The sequence below is a fragment of the Falco cherrug genome, chromosome 1 (assembly GCF_023634085.1).
Source record: "Falco cherrug isolate bFalChe1 chromosome 1, bFalChe1.pri, whole genome shotgun sequence".
NCBI classification, from domain to species: domain Eukaryota; kingdom Metazoa; phylum Chordata; class Aves; order Falconiformes; family Falconidae; genus Falco; species Falco cherrug.
This window is the reverse complement of record NC_073697.1, coordinates 87,872,124-87,896,008: the sequence shown is the minus strand read 5'-3', so window position 1 is coordinate 87,896,008 and position 23,885 is coordinate 87,872,124. Positions and strand designations below refer to the sequence as shown.

At 52.6% G+C, this 23,885-nt stretch overlaps 2 protein-coding genes across 7 annotated transcripts in view; both read left to right on the top strand.

The window, feature by feature from the left end:
- Positions 1 to 18,447, top strand: part of SEPTIN5 (septin 5) — a 49,508-nt gene extending 31,061 nt beyond the window's left edge. For 3 of the 6 annotated variants that reach the window (XM_055704087.1, XM_055704082.1, XM_055704094.1), the window contains exons 2-11: positions 7,119 to 7,215; positions 7,746 to 7,832; positions 8,404 to 8,527; positions 8,700 to 8,834; positions 9,486 to 9,603; positions 9,922 to 10,023; positions 10,945 to 11,041; positions 12,385 to 12,520; positions 14,426 to 14,528; positions 14,862 to 18,447. In XM_055704087.1, the coding sequence (XP_055560062.1) occupies positions 7,206 to 7,215; positions 7,746 to 7,832; positions 8,404 to 8,527; positions 8,700 to 8,834; positions 9,486 to 9,603; positions 9,922 to 10,023; positions 10,945 to 11,041; positions 12,385 to 12,520; positions 14,426 to 14,528; positions 14,862 to 14,918 (969 nt within the window). In that variant the 5' untranslated portion in view covers positions 7,119 to 7,205 and the 3' untranslated portion in view covers positions 14,919 to 18,447. The other 3 variants (XM_027814084.2, XM_027814085.2, XM_014285021.3) reach the window with 3 other exon arrangements.
- A 143-nt stretch (positions 18,448 to 18,590) lies between these two features.
- Positions 18,591 to 22,552, top strand: GP1BB (glycoprotein Ib platelet subunit beta). The gene is made up of 2 exons (XM_014284994.3): positions 18,591 to 20,172; positions 20,898 to 22,552. The coding sequence occupies exon 2, from the start codon at positions 21,068 to 21,070 to the stop codon at positions 21,680 to 21,682; it is 615 nt and encodes a 204-aa protein (XP_014140469.1). The 5' UTR covers positions 18,591 to 20,172; positions 20,898 to 21,067; the 3' UTR covers positions 21,683 to 22,552.
- The last annotated feature ends 1,333 nt before the right edge of the window (positions 22,553 to 23,885 follow it).

The window sequence follows — 23,885 nt, the reverse complement described above, 5'->3', positions numbered from 1 at the left end:
AATGGAGCAATGCTGCAAAGCAGGGGCAGAGCCACTGAGCCGGGATGTGTTCTGAGAGGTGGCAATTCCTGCTACACCTGGACCTCAGTCCAGGACTTTGCGAAAATAATTGGGAGCAAAACTGGATGGATGTAATTTTAGTATGCTGCTGGCAGAGCAGGGTGGTTTGGAAAAGGGCTTCATGCGTGCTATATGATGGCTGTTGTGTGGCAGGAGTTTTCCTGCTCTGGGGGTGTTTCCCAGTTCTCATCCATTTATTTTTCATAGGATCACAGAATGGTTTGTGTTGGAAGGGACCTTAAAGATCACCCAGTCCCACCCCCCTGCCCTGTTCAGGGACACCTTCCACCAGCCCAGGTTGCTCCAAGCCCTGTCCAGCATGGCCTTGAGCATGGCCAGGGATGGGGCACCCACAGCTGCTCTGGGCAGCCTGGGCCAGTGTCCCACCACCCTCACAGTAAAGAACTTCCTCCTAATACTTAATCTAAATTTACTGTCTTTTTAGTTTAAAACCATTACCCCTTGTCCTATTGCTACAGGCCCTACTAAAAAGTCTGTCCCCATCTTTCCTTAAGCCCCCTTTAGGTACTGGAAGGCCGCTACAAGGTCTGCTCAGAGCCTTCTCTTCTCCAGGCTGAACATCCCCAACTCTCAGTTTTTAGGACCTTGTGCCTGCAACTTGTGAGGTCATCTTCCCTCAGCTTGCAGGCTGGCAGCATGGGTAAACCACCATTCTTTTTCCTTCTTTCCTTCTTTTTCAGCTTGTGGTGTGTTTCTAAGACTCTCACAGCTGCCCCCAGGCTTCAGTTCACTGGAGACCTTGCAGTATTGGTGCCTCATAGCAGAACCAGGTGTCAGCCCCACTTGCAGTGCATGGTGAAGGCTCTGGGTTTGGCCTGAGGGTGACCAGCACAGGCCCTGCTGGTCAGGTGCTCTGTGGAGCCACTGCCTGCAGTTCCCAGAGAAACAGCGGGAGCTTTGGCTGGGAGCAAGGCAGGAACGAGGCTGTGGTTCGGCATCCTTCCCCATGCACAAGCAGAAAGCTGCTCAGGAACCCGTGTGGCAAGTGACAGGTTCCTCCAGCACCACCAGTGTTGCCATCTCATATGACTTTATTATAAGTGCTGTGATACTAACCTCCCCAGTTTCTGGAATCATGTGATTATATGAAATGATCAGCTTTTGTCTGTTTCAGATAAATTGCTGTTCAGTTTCTGTGATTGCACAGAGAAGCTGGAAAGCGGGTCTTGTGCATAGGTTCAGAACCCAAACTGGAGGTTTGAATGACTTTTCTGTGCACGCTAGGCTGTTGTTGAGCTTGGTTCTCATGCTTAACACACACAGATGCCTCTTTATTTTGAAATGCCTTCGAAGATTAAATGGTTGCTATAAGGCCCAGAACACATCAGCTGCTATTCAAATTGGATTCAGATGTGAGGCTGCAATAGGGCCTGGACTAGACAACAGAGGGACCGGCACCACGTGGAGGCAGATCCATGTCAACCAGGACTGCGGTCTGGGGGCTGAGTTTGGACCCTGATTTTGGGCAGCTTTTTGGACTCTTTAAACCTTCATACACACAGCCAGAAGCAGAAGGTTTTTGCTGAGAGCAAGATTCCTTGCAGCCAGCCTTTGTCTCAGCTGTGTCAGGCAGGATATCTAAGAAATTGTCCCGCTGACAAAACCCATCTGACAAAGGACTCGGACTCAGGGCCAGGACAGCATCCGGTACGTGCGCAACCTCTCTGCGGGACACTGGCAGGGCAAGAGACATTGCCGCTGGCCTGTCGGTGGCTTTGTCCTGTCCTTGCTGGCAGGCTCCTCCTGCAGCACAGGCGGAGGCAGGAAATCCCGGGCAGCTGCCGTGGGAGCCCACTCGCCTCTCCTCGCCTCGCCTCTTCTCCGCCTTGCCTCGCCAGGCTGCTGCGAGCTGAGCCAGCCCTGTGTGTGTGTGTGCATGCGTAGGCGGGGGGGCTGCTGCATGGATTTAGTGAAGCTGGGAGGGAACACATGGGTTGGGTTTTTTTTTTCTTGGCCCACGGCGGCAGTCCGTCCTGCCGGCCGCGGTTATGGATTCGATCATTATTCAGGAGCGGTTAGTGGAGCGGCTGCTTTCTCCCCGGACGCAGGCACAGCGAAGCCACCCGGCCAAGCTGAAGGTACAGGGATGTATTTATAGCACTGTGCGAGCCAGGGAGCAGCAGGGACAGAGGGGGGGAGGATGGTGCCCGAGAAGATGTGTGCAGCACAAGATGAGACCTCTGAGGAGCAGAGGAGTGGAAAGACGCTGGTAAGGGAGAGATGGTGGGGACAGAAAGGAGGGGAGCAGCCCCTGGGGGAGAGGGGCAACGGGCATGTTGGACAGCTGGGAGATGCCAGCATATTTTTGTGTGGTTACTTCATGCAGTGATTCCCTCTCTGAATGGCGTGTGCGTGCTTGGGGGGGGCTCAGGGCAGGAGAGAGCGCTGCCTGTGTGCCAAAACACAGCCTGGTTTGTGTTCCCATGTTAATGCTGGGCTGGACTAGCCGGTTTCCCTTCTGCTGCAGCAAACGTTGGTGGGTGAGTGGTTTTGCTGATACTCCCATGCTCAGCCCCAGGCCCAAGGTGGCAGATGTATGCGGGAGATGCCCCGGGGACTGTTTGTGTTTTTAATTTATGCAGCTTTCTGGCAGTGAAAGGAAGCGAAGGGTCTGCCTGTCCTCTGGGGCTGGGCTGTGCTGGTGCGTGCAGATGCGGATGTGGTGGCCGTGCCTGGCGGGAGGGGGATGGCTGGAGGAAGGGCCACCCGGGAGGGAGCTGGGCAGCTTCTGCTGGAGGCTGTAACCTGGGGGGGGGGGAGGGGGCGCTCCCCGAAGAAGTGGAGGCAGGGGCACCGACATCCCAGCAAAAGCTCCATCATTTCTGAGATTTGCTCCAGACCTGGGATAGGGGCTGTTCTTCAAATTTGCTGTGGTCCCATGGTGTTTAATTTTAGCTCTTTCGAATATACCCAGCAAGGCCCCATTTATCCCAGGCTGAATGGTGAAGTCACACGAGACCTGGATTGGTTTAAACAGCACATCCACTGGAGAGATTTGGAGGAAGGAATTGGGAAGGACAGGAGCCATGGAGGCTGTGCTGTGTACTGTGCCTTGGAGGTACAGACAGCCCTGCAGGCACCTCAGTACTAGGGATGACTGAATGTTTCTACCCCCAATAGGAACAGGACTTGAACCCACCAGTGCTTTGTTCCTTGGCTTGAACTCCCAGGGAGAGCCTTGGCCACCTTGGCTGGGTGGTGGAGGATGTGAGGACATGATGTGTTGCTGTGATACCTGGTGAACCAGCAGTGTGTGCCGAGGGAGAGTACAGACATGTTTTGCTTGGCCTGGGATGCTTTGGTTTGTAACAGGGCCCCAGAGGTCAGCCACATTCCTTGGTGGCCTCTTCTGCTGTGCAGGGGGCATATTCCCAGGTATGTGGGAACAAAGGCAGTGTGTGGAGGAGGCAGTGCGGAGAGGGGCTCCTGGGGCCCTTTCCTGACAGCTGGTGCTGGTGAGGGAAGTGCGGTGCAGTGACTGGCTGTCCTGGCTTGTGTCAGCTTGAGGGGAGCTGGCTTGCAAGGGTCAGGAGCATGTGGAGGGGGCTGTGATGCCTTCAGGAACTCCCTCAGTCCAAGTCTCTCATCTAATTAATGGATTTTAGCTTTTCATAACCCTGAAAGTCACCTGCCTCCTTCAGTGGCTCTCACAGCCTTCTACACCCCCTTCAGCACTCTCCATCCCATGCATAGTTGCTCTGCAGATAGCATCCATGTTGGGTCCTAACGAAGATGGTGAGTGGTGTAGGGCTTTGAGCAAGGCAGACACCAGGCTTAGGAGGCTACTTGGTCTCCTTAAGTGTGGTGCTGATGCTGGTGCGCTAGCAGAGATGGTGACGTATCCCTGTAGCAGTACCTGAACATGGCTAGGATGGGAGCTCAAGTTGGGTGTCTCAGAGCCAAGATGAGGAGCCATGGGTCGAGGCTGGCTGTGGTGCAGGGGCCATGCTGTTGTTCTGAGAGAAGGCTGTTAGAAGAAGGGGTTCCCTCACCACAATTTCCCCTGTATCTCTTGCCTTTACCCTTGGCAGATATGCTGGCTGCTGGCTCCGCTGTAGTGCGTCCGTGGGTGGTCAGAGGGAGACGTGGCTGGGGACCGGGCTTTTCCCCTTGCAGCTCCAGCTGGCTGCCACTGTGCGGGAAGTTCTTCTCTTGGTATTGCGCCCAGCACTGACCTTACTGCAAGGAAGGAAGCAGTACCAGCCAGCCAGGGTTTGCTCATTTCAAATGCCGTGATTCCGCTGAGCTATGGGGAGGTAACCAGAGGTACAGTAAATCCACACTTTCTTGGTTGAGCTGAACAGAAACGAGGGATCAGGTTCAGCCAGATACACTTGGCTGAAGTAAGCACCAGAGTTCAGCTCCCCAGTGTCTCTATTGTCAGCTCTTAGTCATCCAGGTTAAAAAACAAAGAAAATGAGAAACACACCCGAGCTTCAGCTATGGTTTTATTACCACATTACTAGTCCTGTTTCACATGTCAAGTCACTGGAGAGAGCAGGTGATCATTGTCTCTCCAAAGTGTGGTAAGGATTGGGGCAGGTCTCTTCCGAAGCTTGCATGTATGAGACGTGCAACGGGAAGGGTGTTGTACATTTGTGCTGCTCGCTGAGCAACACTGGGCCTTGCACTGTGAGGTGCAGGCTGTTACGGCTGCACTTCGGTTGTGTTTGTGGATCTGTTTCGCTGGGAAGCAAAGCAGCTGGGAGGCAGCCACAGCACCAAGGGACACGGGCTGGAAGCGACCTTTTGGTCTTGTTTTCTTGATCTTGCCATTGTCACATTTCTGACCCTGCTTTGTACATCTCGTGTTTAGCCTTTACTGAGGCTTTTGGGTGGCAGTTCGCAGTGTCCCTCAGGCAGGCATTGCTTTGTTGCTTGCAGCTTGTCAGAGCTGCCATCACTTTTCACGCTGGGGTTTCACCGCTGCTCACTGCACTGCTGCTTTGGGATGCCACTGCCTTTAGCTCAGCCATTACAGCTGCCAGTGGAGTGCTTTGGGCACTCTCTGATCTCCCCACTTCTCTAATTTCATTTGCTCTGACCCTTCCTGCCTTTCTGGACTGTTGAGGTGGTGAAACAGCATTGCTTCAGTCATATTAGCAAGGGGGTGAAGTGAGGGAGACCAGAGCCCACAGTCACTCTGTCAGGACTGAAGTGACCAAGTCTGAGACCCAAACCAAACCTAAATTTCTAGAAGGCAGTGACCATGCTAAAGAACAGAGTCCTTGGGCTGCAGTGGCCATCAGCCATGCCTGTCCCATCTGAGTGGGCAGCTCTGGAGCAGCCATACACTGGGAGAAGGACACGGTGTGTCCTCCTTGCTGTATGTCCCTACCAGGATTTTGCGGTCTGCATGGCTGAGGATGCTCACATGTGTGGATGTGCAGCCAGAGGCTGCAGAGGGCTGCTTGGGAGCTGCATTGCCCACTTGCAATATGGCAATAGGAGCGAGTCGGCATTGCCCTAAGCTCAGCACACTGGATTGTAACTTGTGTTTCTTTGAGCGTGAGCCCCAGGAATGGAGATAGTTAAACTTAGGAAGAGAGGTGTTCCTGGTTTGCCTGGAGAACCAGTGCCAGAGAGCTGTGGGGTGAGGATAGCTTGAGGGCATCCATAGCTGGATGGGAGCTGGGGCTGGTTTTGAGGAACTCCTGGCTCCGTGGATTTGCCTGTGGTGTGAATCCCAGGGGTACGTTTATTTTAAGTGATGTTGAAAAGCGGAGTCTGTGATGTCTCTAGCTCAGGCATTTGTGTACAGCTGCCTCGCCTTTGGTCCAGCTCGGAAAGTATGTGAGAAGGGAGGTGTTTGCCAGGGTCCGTGCTCACCCTTCCTCTGCAATAGGGCCTGGGGAAGGGAGCACACGCTGTGAGGGTGCAGGCTGTGAAAGACCAGGGGTGCTCCAGGGGGAGGCTGGCTGGAGCAACCGGGCTGTGTGGCCCACAGTTACCCACAGCCACCTGAGCTGTGAGCATCAGACCATGTGCAGAGCCCAGCCCGAGGGCAGGACCTGGAGCAGGTCTGTGAATCCCCTAGACGAGTCATGTTCACCTTCTGGGACGTAGCCTGCACAAGCAGGGTGTGTGCCCAGGGGATGCAGCACAGGCTGCATGTTTGGTCCTGGCTGTGGGATGCAGTGCTGCGTGCTTGTGAAACACACCATCGGACTTGTCATTCCTGGCGTGCACTTAGTGTGCTTGTACAGAGCGTGGGCTGCGCTTGTGGGGTGGCTGCGGCTTTTATGCTGTAAGAGAGCACTCAGTGATGGGGGGCTGTGTCTGGGGGGTGGTTAGGCTGTAGTTACCACTCCACTAATACTATAAGTAACACCCTCATTAAAAGCATCTCACCTGTGTTGTCAGTACTTCCACATCTTCCCACTTCCCATGCTCCTTGAACTTCTGTGTCTTCAGAAATAACACTGGGGATTATTCAGGATTTCCTCTTACTCAGCCAGGAGTGGCTGTGACACAGCAAGAAATAATCCCCTCTCAGGTCAAGCAGAAGCCAAGCCACTGTGCCTTCCTCTAGACACTGCAAGCCCTGGGGTGCTGATTACAAAGCTCTCCATCATGTTCCGCATGGGCCTCTGGAGGGAGAGATGTAGGAATGACTCTGAAAGACCTGGGGAGAGGTGACCCTACTGTGGAGGGAGCCTGTGACTGTGCAGGAGAAGCAAGGAGGAAGGTTGTGTGTCAGTAGCAGCTCCAGATGTGCTCTCTGGTGGGAATGGCGGGATGCTCTCAGTGCTGGGGGGCTGCAGTGAAGTGCCGTGTTGGCTGTGAGAGCAGCCAAGTGGGGCTGCGGCTGGGAGGAGGTGGCCTTCCATGCCCACCTGTGGGAAGGGCAGAAGTCCCTGAGTCTAGAGGGGGTTCGTGCCCTATCTCACACCACTGCCAGGACAGGGATGGACCTCTCCTCCAACCCTTGGCTCTGCCTCAGGGGCTTTTGAGTCCAGCACCCTGTCGCTGTGTAAGGCTGTGGAGCAGGAGGGGTGGCACAGCCTGACCTGCTCCCATCTGCCTCTGCCCTGCAGGACCATGAGAAGCAGTACGTGGGCTTTGCCACTCTGCCGAACCAGGTCCACCGGAAATCCGTGAAGAAGGGTTTTGACTTCACCCTGATGGTCGCAGGTGAGACCGCCCATGGATGAAGGTGGCTGGGCCACATGGTGGGTGCGTGGAGGGGCCCAGCTCTCCTCGCTTCTTCTAGGTACTCCCTTAGGATCTGGATCCTCCCCTCTCTCTGTTCTGGTCCTTGTCTCAGCCTTTCCTTTGCTCCCCAGCCTGTGTTGCAGTCAGACAGTTTCCCCAGGAGGAGTGGGTCCCTCCTGAGCATCCATAACGCACTCAAGCAAGCTTCTCCTCCAGCAGAATGGCTGGTCTGGGTGGCAAAGGAAGGACCAGCCAGGGACTGAGGGAAAGGAAGGAGAGGGAGGATGGAGGAGCTGGGAGATCACATTTGTGCAAGGATTGAGACATCTTGCAGCAGAAGTCCTCCCCCTGCTGGAAAAATATAATGTCAATAAACAGCTTCTGACAGCTCGTCTCTCTCACTTCCTCTGGCTCAGGATTCAAAGCCTTGTTCAGAGTTTCATTTGTAAGTCAATTAGTGGGTCATGTTACTTGCTCTTCCCTCCTCCTCTTTGCGCTCTGTCAATTAGGAGAGTCGGGTTTGGGCAAATCCACGCTGGTGAATAGCCTGTTCCTGACAGACCTCTACAAAGACAGAAAGCTCCTCAACGCAGAGGGTAAGTTGGGGACAAAGTGGGGTGAGCGGTCCTTGTGCCTGCAGATTTAGACTGTCCTAAGGACTAGTATTTTGGTTCCTCGGTTCGGCAGCAGCTCCAGGCTTGGCTTTATCCCTGCCCTGTTGTGTGTTGCTCTGCTCTCCTTTGCTGGCTGTAGAAGCACTAGTATTCACACAAAAGGGATTTGGCTTGCCAGGGCTCTTCTGCCCTCCAAAGGGAAGATGAGGCCGCAGAGCAGCACTAGCCCTTTGGGCTGAGATTTGTCTGTTGTTCTTGGATGCTGCAGTGTGGTAGAGATTCCTCTTCCCAAGTGACTGGACAAAATGTTCAGCACTGCTGGGCTGTGAGCACTTCAGAGATTTGGGTGTCTTCTGAGAGTCTGCCTGCCTGCTGCTGCCCCCCCCCCCCCCCAGTACCACTCCCTTGAGGCCTCTTCGAGGATGATCAGGGGTTTTTGAAACCCGTGTTACTCCCTGTGCTCAGTGATAAGGAAGGAGCCAGCTTGTCGTGGGTGTGAGTGGGGATCCCCGGTGCTACTGCCTGGCTTTAACTCACGTGTTCCTGTTCAAAGAGAGAATCAACCAGACAGTGGAGATTGTCAAGCACACGGTGGACATTGAGGAGAAGGGTGTCAAGTTGAAGCTGACTATAGTGGACACACCGGGCTTTGGAGATGCTGTTAACAACACTGAGTGGTGAGCAGGCCACTGCTGCCTTCCTCCTAGTTGTTGGCCACATCTGTTTTTTGTGGGTGTCTCACAAGAAGGGAGCCTGGCAGCGGGAAGGGGATGATGCTGCCTCATAGTCCCTAGGAGACACTGTCCTGTTAAACGTGTGATTTTGTTTTGTTTTAATTGCCCTCCCCAGCTGGAAGCCCATCACTGACTACATTGACCAGCAGTTTGAACAGTATTTCCGTGATGAGAGCGGCCTGAACAGGAAGAACATCCAGGACAACCGAGTGCATTGCTGCCTCTACTTCATCTCGCCCTTTGGGCACGGGTGAGAGCCCCTGCTCCTGCACCCAAGTGTGACTCAGTCCAGAGGGGAGACCCTTGTGCTGCAGGATTGCCCTGTAGCAGCTTGTGCATTGGCAGGGCTGTTGGCACAGGAGAAGAGCTGTCTGGATGCTCCCCTTGGCTGAGCATCACACTGCCTCCCTCCACCTCGCTGCCATGACAGACTGCCTGTGACTGGGCAGAGTGGGTCTCCCTCAGGCCTTACATCCTGTTTTGGAAATCAGGAGAAATAATGCCACACAGACTTGTATCTTCCTATCTAGCTAAGCCTGACTGATGGGTAGGAAAGGGAGTTTTCAGCTGCCTTCAGAGCCTGCCCCTGGCTGGTGCAGCTGCAGGGGCTGTGCTGGCTGCCGCAGCAGAGCGCAGCTGGAGGGAGGCTGTGGCCTGGGCAGTATTTGGCCCGCAAGGGAGCAAATAATACCCAGCCTATGTCTGTGTGAGGCATTCAGCAGCTAAAATACAGGACAGCTTTCCTGAAGACAGAGCACTAGCTGAGGGCTGTCCCAGTGCTGCCGCAGGCTTTTGTGGCAGTGCTGTCCTTTTCCCTCCATGCTGGGTGGGTGGGAGAGAGGCTGGGGGGAAGCTGCCCAGTGTGTCCTCGCTAATTGTGTCCTCCTCATTCCTGATGCAGGCTGAGGCCTGTGGATGTTGAGTTCATGAAGGCTCTGCATGAGAAGGTCAACATCGTGCCTTTGATTGCCAAAGCCGACTGCCTGATCCCCTCCGAGATCCGGAAGCTGAAAGAGAGGGTGAGATGCTCTTTCTCAGCAGGGGTGTACCTGGTGTGGTGGTGGGGAGGGGCTGAGGCGGCAGGGGAGATAGATGTATATATGTATACGGGGTGGTGGGGGGGTGTATATACACACACAGTATCTGCAAGTCTAATTGCAGCAGTGCTCTGCTGTGAGAAGCGGTGTCTGCAGAAAGGCCAGCTAGGGAAGAAACATCAAATCCTTTCACCACCCATAGGCTATGGCAAACCCATGGTTGCACAGACAGGGAATAAACCCAGCGTTTCTGTATTGTTCAGTGTTGCATCCTTTTGGTTTTGTCTTGCATGGACACAGATCCGGGAAGAGATTGACAAATTTGGTATTAAAGTGTACCAGTTTCCTGAGTGTGACTCTGATGAAGATGAGGAGTTCAAGCAGCAAGACAGAGAGCTGAAGGTATGGAACCTGCTTAGCAGGGGACTGGGAAGTCAGGCTTGTGGGTATGATGGTTTCTCCAGAAGGAGCCAGAGCTGCCCTGTGTGTGCCAAAGGCCTGTGCTACTGATACTCAGGGGACAGCCTATGCTGGCTCACATGGTAGATGGCCTGGAGAAGGTGCTGATGTCTTTGCTGGGGCTATGAAGTAGAGTGTGATGTGAAGACGTGGTGCCTCTGCTCTCCCACCAGACAGTGTCAGTCTTTCCTCAGTCTGCCCCAGCCTATTTGTTTTAAGATGAAGACTGGGTTGTACGGCATTCGTAACCACCTATTTCTCAGTGATGCCATCAGCAAGGAGCAATTTGTAAGTGATGAGACACCACTGTGACATATTAGTTGCATGGTGGAAGACAACATGATCATACAGGCCTGTCTGGAGGCCCCAGCAGCACCAGCCTGACCCTCTCCCAAGCTGAGCCAGCCCTGTGTATGCATGCAGTATGGCCTTGTTTCTCCTGTCAGAGAGGTGCAATGGGCTCTGACTCTTCTGAGCAGAGAGGAGCACGACCTGTACATCCCTGCCTGGACAAGCTCTTGGCCTACATTGTCCCACTTGCTTGGTGTCCCAGCCTCTCTTGCTCTGGCTTACTTTTAGAGCTTTCCCTCAAAGAAGGGATGCAGGCACCTGCAGAGAGACAGCTTCCCTCAGGACAGCTGAGAAGGTCAGGCTGGGAATTAGGCTGCCTGTGGATATCCCAGTGCCTTAGGCTTTTCTCTGCAACTGAGTTGTGGTGTCCAGCGCTGTGGCACATGTGGATGTCCCTGTGCCTTTCCTACCAGCACTTTCCTCCTGTTCCACTCTGCCTGAGCCTGGCCCTTGGAGGAGAGATCTGTGGGCAGCCCTGGACTGAGCTGGGCTCAGTGTTGCCTCTCATTGCAGGAGAGCGCTCCCTTTGCTGTCATTGGCAGTAACACTGTGGTGGAGGCAAAAGGCCAGCGAGTCCGTGGACGGCTCTACCCCTGGGGCATTGTGGAAGGTAAGCAGGGAGCCGGCACTGTGAGCAAGGGGCAAGCAGGGACAGGGAAAGGACAGACACGTGCTTGCAAGAGGGATGGGAGGGGAGACCTCACCTCTGCACAGCCTTGAGTGACTGTGCCATGTATGGCATGTGGTAGGGGACAAGGCAGGGTGAAGACAGAGGCACTGGGACCGGTTCAGGAGGTCTGTTACTGGGGGTGTAGCAATCACCCTGCTTCTGAAGCCATGACAGACTGAAGAAGAGGGGCTCCACTGTGAATGGAAGAGTGCCTGGGCTTTAATGTGCTAGGATATGGTTTCTTATTAAGTGGGGAGGCTGGGCATTGCCAGTTCAGTTTCTGGGGAGAAGCTGGTACCCTCAACTGAATCACAAACCCTCCTGCACCCCCTCCTCTGCTGCTCCTCCTGTATGTGCTGGAGTTGCTGGGCTGGAGGCTGTGCTGACTCACAATGTGTTTGTCTCTGACTTTCTTCCCTTCTGAAGTGAGAAATTTCATGAAGCCTGTAGGCAGAAAAACCCTGGAATGGCTTTTTCTGCTGTTGCTGAATCCCCCATGCGGTACATTGCTTGAAGGTCTTGCAGCTTTAGATCCCAAAAGTTTGCACACTGATGGGCTGGTGCTGGATGCTTGGGCTGCCCAGCTGCTGGCTCTCCTCCCTCGCTGGCTCTGGAGGGGACTGTGCCTGTTGGCGTGCTGGCCTTTGGCAGTGGGCTCAACTCTGTGAGACCCTGGGCCTGGCACAGCTGGCCTCCCCCAGCCCTGCAGAGAGGTAAATGGAGATCACCCTGGCAGACGCACAGCTGCTGAGCACAATGCTTCCCTGCAGAGCACACGCTGCCTGGAGCCTGTCTGCCCGTGGTAACAGCAGCTCTTTCAGCTCTCCAGACCATTGCCTACTCATGGCTTTTCCCCTGAGGGTCTGATTTTGCCTACAGGGGCCTTTTTATCAGTCCTAAATTCTGAGGAGACCAGCAGTTTGCCTCCAGCACTGCTTGTGCTCACTGTGGTTATAACAGTGACACGCCATGTACCTGGGAGCAGCATCCTCTTTCAAGGCTCTGCTGTACACACTTGATTAATCCCCTTACCCAGAAAAAGTTCTGGGAGCACAGTGATTTCAGCAGCTTGGCCTCGGCATTCCGCAGAGCATCATCAGGGCCTTGGTCAGGGCCAGGGGGAGAGCCCCAGGCAGTGGCGGGGGGGTGGGGGTGGGAGGATGGTGAGAAAGGAGCCCTGGGGACAGTTTTAGTTCAGTCTGGGTGCTGGGAAGTGAAAAGGGGCTCTGGAGAGGGCTGGTGAGGCGTGCCATCCAAGCACTGTCCCGTTGTTGCCTCCACAGTGGAAAACCAGGCACACTGCGACTTTGTGAAGCTGCGGAACATGCTGATCCGGACACACATGCATGACCTGAAGGACGTCACTTGCGATGTCCACTACGAGAACTACCGAGCTCAGTGCATCCAGCAAATGACCAGGTGGGTCCCTGCTGCTTCAAACGGAGGCAGCAGGGCTGTCCCACTCTTTGTTGAGCTGGGGTTGCTCTCATAATGGCTCCTCACAATGGTCAGGAGGCTGTGGGTCTGCTGGGGACACTTGGGCTGCAGCCTGGGGAATGGCACTGGGAAGTAAAATAGCAAATCCAAGTGTGTCTCCCACAGCCTGAACCCGTGGTGGGGTTAGTTCTGACAGTCCACGTTCCTGTCTGAGGATTCCCTGTGCGGATCTTGGGAAATTGGGCTGGAGATTCCTTTGAAGAGCTCTTTCTAGTACTGGGTGAAATATATTCAGCCTAATGAAATGGGAGGTAAACCATCTCTCTGGTGGGTGATAGCTGTGTGCATGGCCAAAGAGAAGGCATTCTGCTGTTCTGTCCAAATGACAGCATGACCCTTGGGATGCTGCTGTTTCTCAGACAACAGAGCCCAGGCAATTAGCAAGACTCTTAACACATCCCCAAAGATTTCTTTGCACTGTCTTCCCATTGCATTTGATTCTCTGTGGTTTGAATCACAATGATTAGAAAATGGAAGAGAACGCATTCACAGGCTTCTCTTTTTTTTCCCTTCTGCCTTCCATGACTGAAAAACTGGTGACAGATTTTTGGATTTAAGTAGGTCTTGGCTCGTCTGCTGTAGAGCATCCCCTTCACTTCCTGCCTGAAGGGGCCGGGCAGGCAGCTCTGTGCTGCCACGTTGCAGAGCAGAAATGGCTGTGCTTCATCAAGGAACAGCCCTGCGTGTGTGCAGACGTGCAGGTTGGCGCATAATGTTCACACGCAATGTGTCTCAGTACTTTCACATAGCAGATGAGCCTGTCTTTTTCAACAGTGAGAGTGCAGAGTCCCAATATAACTATCGTGAATGCTGGAGATCTGTGAGAAGTGTCACAGCTGCTACTTAGGTAGGCTGTGTGTCTATTAAAAGAAGAGAACGATGAAAAAGCAGTTGCTGAGCTTAAGAAAAGCTTGTTTGGTACAGTTTCCCACGCCATGGCTACTTCCTTGCCAGTGAACAAGTCTCATAAAACCAGAGTGTGGCCATTTCTAGCAGTGGGATAAGAGTCCTCTAGAGAGATATTCTGGGATGAGATCCCAAGCTCCAGGGCTGGGATTGACTCAATAATGAACCAATGGTGACTCCAAGTGGTGAACACCTGCAAGTGGCATCTTGAATTCCCAATTTCATCCCAGGCGTCTCTGGCCAATACCACCCTCTCCTCCCCTACTGAGAGCTCCTCTGACCTTTGGAGGAAAGTCACCTCCTTCCTCCATACCCTGCCTGCACTTGTGTGCACCCCCAGCCTTCATCACAACGCTGCTGTGCCGTGCCTGTTGTGTCTCGTGTCTCCCACCTCCTGAATATGAGGGCAGACTTTATCAGACTTGCAGTGATTAAACTGCTCCCCTGGTTTTATCTTCCTGACAATAAAAGAACCATGGTGAGCATGTAGTGCCTTAGGGATGCTGACAGTTTGTGTTGGTGCTGTGTATATGAGTAGGCTCATGTAGAGATGAGCCAAGGGACACCAGCTAAATATACTGTAAATGTCTCTGCTAAGCTTGCCAACGCAATCACAAAAGGTGGTCAGAAACGTCAGCCCTTTCTGTGTTTGCTGTCAGTGTAAGCCTGGTTGGATTTTCTCTGTCAGCTGCCTACCAGTTCTGTGTTGAAAACTTCTATTGACTTTGTTTCATTCTGCATCTGCGTACGTCCCACACCTCTGGGCTAGGTTGCCCCACAGCCCCTCCACACGGCTGGGTGCATGCTGCTGCACTGCTGGCAGGTCTGCTGTCATGAGTGACAGCCACTGCGTGAGGACACAAAAGCCAACCAGCCTGAACCACGACTGACTGTGTTTCTCCCTTTTCTCCATCTCTCTAGCAAGCTGACTCAGGACAACAGAATAGAAAGCCCAATTCCTATCCTGCCTCTCCCAACACCGGACACTGAGACAGAGAAGCTGATCAAAATGAAGGATGAGGAGGTGAGACCTGTTTTTGCCTGGGCCTGCTTGGTGTGGGAGCTGGAATCTGAGGAGTTCCGCCAGGATTGCCCCATAGAGGCTGCCCTGGGTCTTCCCACTCCTGCCTCCCACCATCATGGGCTCCTGGTGTGGAGGACACGGTGTGAAAGCTGTGGCTTCCTCTGTCAGGGAAATGTGGCTCCATTCCACCCCAGACACAGATCCCTCTGTGCTCAGCAGGAGTTAATACTCCGAGGGATCCCTTTGCCAGCTCCAAGCGACTACCCCCAGTGCAGATCATCAGCTCCCGGCCATAACAGGTCCCTTTTTGATTATCTCTTCTGTCTTGTGCAGTTACGGCGGATGCAAGAGATGCTGCAGAAGATGCAGCAGCAGATGCAGGATCAATGAGAGGCAGGTACTCAGAGGGCAGAGGGAATCCCCCAGTGACCAGCTGAGGCCTGGCAGGAGCTGTGGATGTTTAGAAAAGGTTTTGTGTTGTATAGAGACTTGTGGGCAAGAGCTGCACCCGCACCCTCTAATTTATTAGCAGCAATGCTGGCTTTGCGGTCAGCTGGATTGTGGAGGAGGCTGTTCACTTAACAGTTTACTGATGTGTATTTCTTTTTTAATAATTATTCTTTCTTTTCTTTTTTCTTTCTTTTGGTTTTTTTTAAGAAAATAGCCTGGTATGTCTCTAAGGCATCCTAAAAAAAGAAAAAAAGAAAAGAAAAAGATCTCCCTTTCCCACGTACTAATCTCTTGTTTGGGAATGCTCTGGTATTTAAAGTCCTGGTTTCTCTGGTGTACGAACTTGAAGACTATCTGTGTCAATGCACGTAAATGTTTACTCCCAACTGAGGTGCTGTGCCCCACTCCCGACTCCCCTTGTCTGGGGCCAGCACAAGCATTGTAAAGGCAGCCATACCCTCCTGTGAGTTTGACCTGTGCTGCTTGGGCTCCTCAGCCTGGGGCCAGCCCTGGCCCAGAGAGCTGGGGCTGGGGTTTCTCTGTGCACTGACCTGCTCAGGGATCCTGATGTTTGCCTGGTTTCCTGCCTGGGTTTTTCTGGGGTTTTTGTTTAGTTGGTTGGGTTTGTTTTTCCTATCAAGAAACTCCAGGATCATTGGACTGAGTCTCTCGAGGTTGGTTAGAAGAAAACATTTTCTGCTGCTCTGTTATGTCCTTCTGGCAGAGAGTATGAGTTGTTGACTGTTGCCTGCAAGGAGATGATGGGAGTGAGCACCTTCCCAGCCATAGTTTCCTCCCGTAGCAGGCTGGAGGTGTTGGTAGAGGAACCCCAGGGCCCTGCAGTAGCCGGGCGAGGGTATCTCATGGTTTAGCCCTGGTCATCCAGCTGCAGTCTCCAGTGTCTGCTCTGAAAAGCACCGTGGCAGCCAGAGTGCTTGGCAGGACCGCTTTGGAGGGGGTAGAAACCCTAGGGCAGAAATCCAACCCCAAATGCAGAGCTGTGCCCTGTCCCTAGGCTTTGTAGTCCCACAAGTGCATTGCTGGCTCTGAGCTTCTCCTAGGGAAAGAGGCAGGTTTTGTGGGCTTGTACCAGAGATCCACAAGCCGCCTGTCCAGACAGGCGTTGGGGCAGTGTGGCAGGTGCAGGAGTGTCACTGCATGGGGCTGAGCACAGCCCAGCAGACTTGGCACTTGCTCCCCTGCCCTTCCCCTGCGACTCAGCCCTTCTGCCCTCCCTGGTCCAAGGCTCTTCCTGTCTCAGTGCTGGGAAGGCTGATGGATCTGTCAGGCAGAGATAAGAGCGCTCTTTGGGCAGCAGCTTCTGTCCTGTTCTTGCTTCCTGCAGTATTTTTAACTTAGTCCAGCCAGAGCTGGAGCATTATGTGCCTGACAGGGCTGGCCTCACCAGCAACCCTGCTGCGCTCACAGGGAATCAGGGCTGTTGAAGGGAGAGACACTTGGCTTTTCCCTCCAACTCCAGGGAATGCTGCCATGGGCTGGGCCCTTCTGCATCTCTGGCTCCTGGCCTGATTCCTCTGTCCCCTTTCCCCTTTTGTATCTGCTCCTCCATCTCTGGCTGTCCCCAGTAGATCTCCCTGGGTAGAAAGCACAGTGTTGGCCAGGAATAGCCAGGCCCTAAATTCAGTTACCGGGCACTGCATTCGTCTGATTCCCCTCTGGGGCTTTAATGTCTTGATCGGGGCTTGTCCAGCTGGTGAGTAGGTTGGCCGGTTCCAGTTATTCACTGTACAGAGCCTCTGCTTAGCCAGAACAGGGGCTGTAGGGGCAGGGGAGAGACCCTGGCACAGTGTGGAGGGACAAAGTGAGGGTGCAAGCCCCTTGGCAGAAATGTGGAAGCCCCTTGGCAGTAATGTACAGGCTGGGCAAGAGCAGTGTCCAACAGTGTTGGTTTTTCCTTCATTCTCCCCTATAATGGGCTCATGAGTGACAGTGGCAGTGCCAGGCTAGGAGAGGGGAAGAGTTTAGCTTGGCTTCAATAATATGCAGGGCCTTTCTTTGTGTGATGTGCTTACTTGAGCAGTGGAGTAGTTGGAAACAGGAGCTTCCTCCAGGTTTTCTGGAGCTGGTTTGCTGCTGTCCGGAGCAGGAAGACTGCTGAGTTCTGAGCTTTATCCGTGCTAGTATAATGGGAAACACCTTGCAGCACCTGTTCCCTCTTTCCATAAACTAGTCTTGTCTGTGAGGAGGGTGTTCTGTTGCAAATGAGCCCCGTCCAGCTGGAGATGTTCCTCTACTGAACATTCCTAGAAGATGAAGGAGACCTTTACCCTTCAGCCTGGACATAAAGGAGTTGACGGCTTTTATGCTGGGCTGTGTGCAGAAGTGCTGTGTGCTGGTGAGAGCACAGGGTGCACCGGTCACAGGCAGGTGGGATTGCTGGGGGCCAGTCTGCCCCTGTTCCTCTGGGTGAGGAAGTCTCCATCAGCTCAGTGCGCACGGCTCCTACATCCAGTCCATAGTCACAGATGGTCCCTACAGAGAGCTGAGGCCTTCGGCTACCAGCTGGCAAAGGTGGTTGAAGTTGCGCTTAGAAAAAAGTGCACAGGAGGGAGACACCAGAGGTGGCTTCTACAGAGGGGCAGTGGTACTGCTGAGCTCTGTGTAGGAGGTTCCCTGCCCAGAGCACCAGAGTTTGGGGGCTGCCTGGAAAAGGATTAGAAACAGGCTTTAGGTGGGGGACACCAGGGATTTGGTCTCTGGCCTGGAAGGTGGCATCTGTTTATTAAAGGAGGCGTGTTTTGTACTGCTGCGTTGAGCTGCAGGGAAAGCGGAGAAGACTCCTGAACAAATGTAGCTTGGCCATTTGGCTCTGGCAGTGAGAAGTGTGGATAGGAAAGTAATTTAACACCTCCTGCACGAAACCCTCCACAGCCTTATATGCGACCCCTGCGCCCCCAGGCACATTCCCACGCCTCTGCCAAGCTTTACCCTGCTGAGTGACTGCAGGAGCGTGTCCCACTCCACAGAGCTATCCCAGGCTGCAGCTGGGGCTGTCGGTACAACATCTTGGACCTTGTGCCTGACTAGGGATGGAGCCGTGGCATGAACTCCTTATGTGCCGCTGCTGTACTGGTCTTGCCTGTGCAGTCCTTGCTGCCTCCCTGCATGCCTTCCCTCAGAGGAGAGGGGGTCCCACTCTTCGTGCTCTGCGATGGCATTCCCTGCTTCTCCTCACAAACTCCGCTGTGCTTTAATGCTGGCTTGCTCCCACCATGTGACTTCCTCACCCCTTGCTCCTTTCCTAGGCTCTTTGTTTCCTGTCCATCTGTTGGTTTATTATATATTTTTTTTTGTAAATTTCTGTTAGAACATTTTGTCATTGTGAACAAAGAAAAATGAAACCTTTTAAAACATATCCATTTTATTAAATGATTATTGTTGTTATTATTATTATTATTAATGTTTACTACCTGAATTGATCAGTGAAATAAATACATCAAAAACCCAACCTCTTTCTGTTTAATTTTCAGTTCCCTTGAGCAGCATTGGTGATACATTATGGGCAGGAGAGAACAAAACTGATGCTGTTTCTCCTGTTATCTAATTCTGTCAGAGCAGGCACCAGGCAAGGCTTCCTGCATGAGATTCCTGGCCTGTTTGTGTCAGAAGCTAGACAAGATGATCTTGAAGTTCTTCTGTCTTTAAGCTTCCCCTAGGAGTGGTGTCTAAATCAGCAGTGGGCAGCAGGGCAGGATCCAGTCCCAGAAAATCCAGCTTGTAAGTAGCCAAAGGAGCATTGCTGAGTCTGTGCTGTATGTAGAGCCAGAATGGGTCTGGCTGTAGATCAGCTCTGTGCCACACCTGGCCTAAACACCTGCCTGTGAATAAACATAGCACTGAATGCATAAGAAGTAGTCTTGCAGTCGTTCAGGCTGCTCCCAAGTGGAAAGCAGGCCCTGCAGGAAAAACTGGGTTCGTTTGTTAGCCTAAGACCTCTTTCCCAGTCTGCCTGCCTGCCTGCCTGCCGCAGTGAAACAATTGGAATGATCTGTTCCAACTTTCTAGAAATTTACAGCTGAATTGTTTTGTTTAGAGCATCAGAGATTTTCCCTGACTTAGGACCAAATTCTCCTGTTGTTTACACCTGAAGTTCTCTTAACAAGTCATCATTCCTGCTCTGTACAATGTGCACAGTACGAGGTAATGGAGAGTTGGGCCCAATGGGGCAATGGTTTCACAATGTAATTCTGGTGGCCTTATCCTAAGGAGCACAGCCTAGAGTCAGGCTGATGGCAGAAAAATGTCTGAGAAGGTGCAGTGGCCTTGAGAAGACAAAATTCTACCTAAATGTATTTTTGACCCTTGGGCTTATCTGTTTAAGTATTTGTGTAATGCAACTTCTGAATAAAGGATGTGGTCAGTCTTTCTCAGTAAGTGCAAGCTGTACTCATCAAGAGCTGCCAGTTCACTTGACTATCAAAATTGCAGTCCCTTGGAGCACAATCTTTCCCAGTCTGCCATCATTCCTGTGAATCTAATTAGTTTAGTTTAATTAGATGGTGAAACACCAAGAGTTGTGCTTTACCCCTGTAACAATCAGGAGAGGATGCAAGTGCTTTTCTCCTTGGCTCAACTGTAGCCACCACTGTGGTCACTGGAAGTTCACTTCTTTCAGCAGATCTTCCACTGCTAATTAGGATTACTTCTTCAAGGGAAACCTCAGGGTCGACACACTGCCAAGCACTAGGATCTCACTGCTCTGCCAAATATAGTCTTCCTGATGAGATAGGAAGCGAAAAGCCACAGTGCTTAGGGAGCATGGTAGAAACCAGTAGCAATCCATGTTGAGAAATGCATTTTGAGTTACTGCCTTGCAACTGAGCCTTTGTGATGTTTCTGTTGGACTGAGCATGTGGGTCCAGAATCACAGTTATCAGTATTGTCAGCGTCTCTCCCAGCAAACGTGTTCTTGTGAGCAGTGTCAGCTCCCATTTCTTGGAAGACTTGCTCAATGAAGCCTCAGCTTCCGGTGACATGCAGCAAACTTGCAGGAAGGCCTCATGTGGGAGGTGTCCCTGGGATGAGCCTGACCCTTATCTTGCCAGCCAGCTGCAAGGGGATCATCCGGGAGCTCAGCTATGCAGCTGCAAACACTCTTGCACTGGCTGGTCTGCCCTAAGACCTTCCTCTTGTGTTGTAAAACCAGCAAGAAAGCAAGGATTGAACTGCTCTGGTAAGTCAACAAAGCTACCTTTTGGGGTGGTTTTGTCTTTTTTTTTCCTTTCTTTTTTTTTCTTTTTCCTTTGGTTGATGGATTGCACAGAAAAGCACTGCCTTGTTACAGGTATATGTAGTTGTCCTAATGAAGCTGTAGCAGCTTGTGTGTTCAGCAGTGACATGAGACTACAGTACAAAGACGGCTTATTGACCCATGTCTCCCAGCATGGTCACAGCTCCAGAAGGACATTGTTCACCTTCTGATTATTCAGCATGGAAAACTCCGCTGACCTCCACCCTCAGTGGTCAGCACCCTCTCTGCTGGCCAAGGACTGTTTATCACTTCTTTACAAAACTAGAAAGGCTGTTTTTAACTTGTAGTAGCAGTAAATTTATTTCTGAATATCCTCTTGCAGTTTGCATGAACAAAGCTTTGCTTACAGATATAATTCAGAGCTATTATGATAAGGCATCAGCAGTTTCGTATTCAAAGTTTTGATTCCTTGACATAAAATTTCTTGGGTACCATAGTACTGTGCCTCCAGTAATGCCAAAAATACAAGCAGCTCTAGTACACTTACGAGGACTACTGAAAATGAATTTGATGGCTGCAGCTAAGCCTCCCAGTAGCCATCTGTTCATACTCCTCCTCAGATCCAGGGTTGGAAGACCAGGAGCATTCACTATCCTGTAATGAGAGACCAAGAATTTGCACACCTCTTTTAACTCTGTTCTTTCCAGAGCTCTCGCATCTCCTGTGAAGAACACCACATCCACCCAACTTTAGACACTCATCCTTGGAACAAACCAACAGAAGACCTGGGCTGTGGTGTCAGTCCTAGATTGTGTGGTGTCCACTTACCTGGTCTCCACCTCATCCAGTTTCACCAGGGGAGTGTTTGCAGGTGAAGATGAACAGTGGAATTCTCTTCTTGTCCCTCCTTGGCTTTCTCCCACTTGTGACACCCACGTGTCCTGCGCCATGCAAGTGTGCCACCAGCATTATTGACTGCACATCAAAAGGCCTAACTGTAGCAAAACTACCAGCTGCTTTCCGCCCTTCAGCTGAAATTATCCACCTTGGTTACAACAGGCTCACCTCTATTCCCAGTGGGCTTTTTGACAACCTAAAGAGCCTCCAGGTAGTCTACCTGCAGGGCAATCCTTGGGAATGCAACTGTGACATCCTGTACTTGCGCTCCTGGCTCCAGTGGCAGCAGAACCGGACCTTATACAGGGATGTGAGATGCACCTCCCCAGCTCACCTGCAGAACCGCATCATTGCCTATCTGACAGAAGATGAGATAATCTCTACGTGCCAGTACTGGTACTGCAGCCTGGCTCTCCTCTCTCAGCTCTGTCTCTTCGTACTCCTTCTCCTCCAGGGTATCTTGGTTATCTTCATCATTGTCTACCTGCAGAAATTTCGGAGAATGACTGCTGAAGCCCGGAGCACCACCCAAGATCTACATCAGCATGCAGATGCCTGGGCATCTTCTTCAAGATGCTCCTACAACAGTGATTAACATCACAAGACTGAAGACCCTCCTCCCACCTGGGTGATGCTGTGCCAAGGTCATGTGGTTTGTGGTAGCCAAGGGGGACAGTTCAGCGCACCATCGCATCCTGACTGCAGTCTGAAGCAGGACTTGAACTGATCAGACACTTGCTGTATTTCCAAGGACCTGATCTTGTGTTTTTTAATGCTTTAAAGTCTTTAGCATGATCTTGATTGCTTTGCTGGTTTGGTAGACAAAGGAAATCGTATAAACTACAGCAACCAGACCTGACTCAAACTGCTCATAAGCTTGTAGGTGCTAATGGTGCTTGATCCCTCCTGTGCTGGAGTATTTCAGCCATACTTTCTGCAACGCTGCTGGTTGCGTTGGGTGGGGTGGGGACAGAGGTGGCCAGCGGGCAGTAAGGTACCGGACTGGGACAGTGGAGAAATACGGTTTCCTTGGTGCTACCACAGACGGCCTTAGGACAAGTGACTTAATCTTCTTCTAGCTCAGTTTCCCATCCGGAGAAGGGAAAGGATGTTTCTTCTTGCTTGATGCATCTTTTCCGGTGTTTTTCTTGGGGGAGGGAGGGAATGTTCAGAAGCCTACCCATTTTACCCTATATTCATTCCTTTTAATCTGCTTAAGGGTTTTAATGCTGACTTCAACATGTACTGAGTCACACTGGGGCCCTGAATGTTCAAGGGGAATTCCCCCTTTAAGCCAAGAGTTGTTGAGACCAGGGGCTCTTGCTGGCTCTTGGAACCCAGCACAAGACATCTGGGCTTTTCAGAGTTCAAACTGCGAAACCCGCTCACGTGCCTGCTGCTGGCTGTGCCCTGCCTTCATTATGTTTGGAACAAAGCGAGACTGAAATAAAGCGATGGTGCGCGATGGCGTGGAGGGCTCGTTTTTCCTTTGGGCACAAGGCACCTTGCACTCTAGTGCTCAAACCGTGCCGAGCAAAGCAGCTACAGGAGGCAGGCGGATATGTTACCAGCAGCTCCTCAGGGGGTTAAACGGTGGCAGCTGTTGCCTGGGCTGGTCTGAACTGGGCCTGAACTGGGCCGGTCTGACCGGGAGTTTCTTCTGGTGTCACCACGTTGCTGCTTATTGCACGTGGTGACGGCCCCGTGCCCGCGCTCCCCAGCCCGGTGCGCGGGTTCCCGCCGCCCCCGGCCCTCAGCAGGCGGCAGCCCCCAGCGCGCGGGCGGCGCGGGCCGGGGGGCGGGTGGCGGGAAAGCCGCCAGGGGGCGGTGCCTCGCGCCGGCTCTAACCGCCCCCGGCCGCCCTCGGGTGCCGCCGCTGAGGGGAGGCGGGAAGGGGCTGGTCGGGGCTCTCAGGGGGGCGGCTGAGGAGGAAAGGAGGGTCCCGGGCCTTCTCTGCTTCAGGTTGCTTCACCTCGGCTCAGTTCAGCTCGCAGGTCTTGTCATAGTCCCAGAAGTACGAAGCATTGCGGTGCAAAAGCCCCCAGGTGCTTGGGTGGAGGCTGAGGGGGAGGTGCGGGCCTGTGTGCAGCGTAAGGCCTCTTGCCGTGCCGAGGCAGGGCTGGCCTGCAGCCGGGTGGGCCCTGTCGCAGGCTGAAGACGTTCGCCATGCTGTGTGCACTTGGGCCATCCTGATGTGAGGTAAGTGATACACGGCTCTGCCTTGGTGAACCTCTTTCCTCCTTTTCCTCTCTCTGCCCCATCTCCCTCCAGCGCTAACCCTCTGTGGCGGTAGCCTGCTAGATGTTGCAGTGTAGCACCCAAGGAAATGGCTCATATTTGCTTTTTCTTCTGGGGATTGGGTCTTGCTGGACTTTGCAGCTAATGCACCTCTCACTAGAGGCTGCGATATCCCCTGCAGTATCACCAGTGACAGAGGCCTCCAAGGGGAGACATGGCCCTACTGAGGAGTCTGCTCTGTGGATATGCACAAATTGATGCTCCACGAAGCCTCCTGATGCTTTCAGATCTCTGATGTTTAAGTACTGTTGTATTATTTTTATTTTCCCCCGGAGGATCGAACTTCCCATAGGAATAGAAAGCCAATTTTCTGGATTGTTGTTCTTCCCCAGTGTCCTTTTCCCAGAATCAAGGTGTAGATGTGTAAGGAAGTAGCACAACCCGCTGTCTTCCCTTCACCCCTTCCTTCTCATTTCTTTAGATGAATTACACTTACTTTAGGTGTTTTATGCCTGTTGTTGAAGTCCCGTCCCTTTACTGGTACGTGCAAGGGATGTAAA

Excerpts from the sequence above, each read along its gene's own strand:
- GP1BB (XM_014284994.3), top strand. The coding sequence starts at position 21,068 with ATGAACAGTGGAATTCTCTTCTTGTCCCTCCTTGGCTTTCTCCCACTT.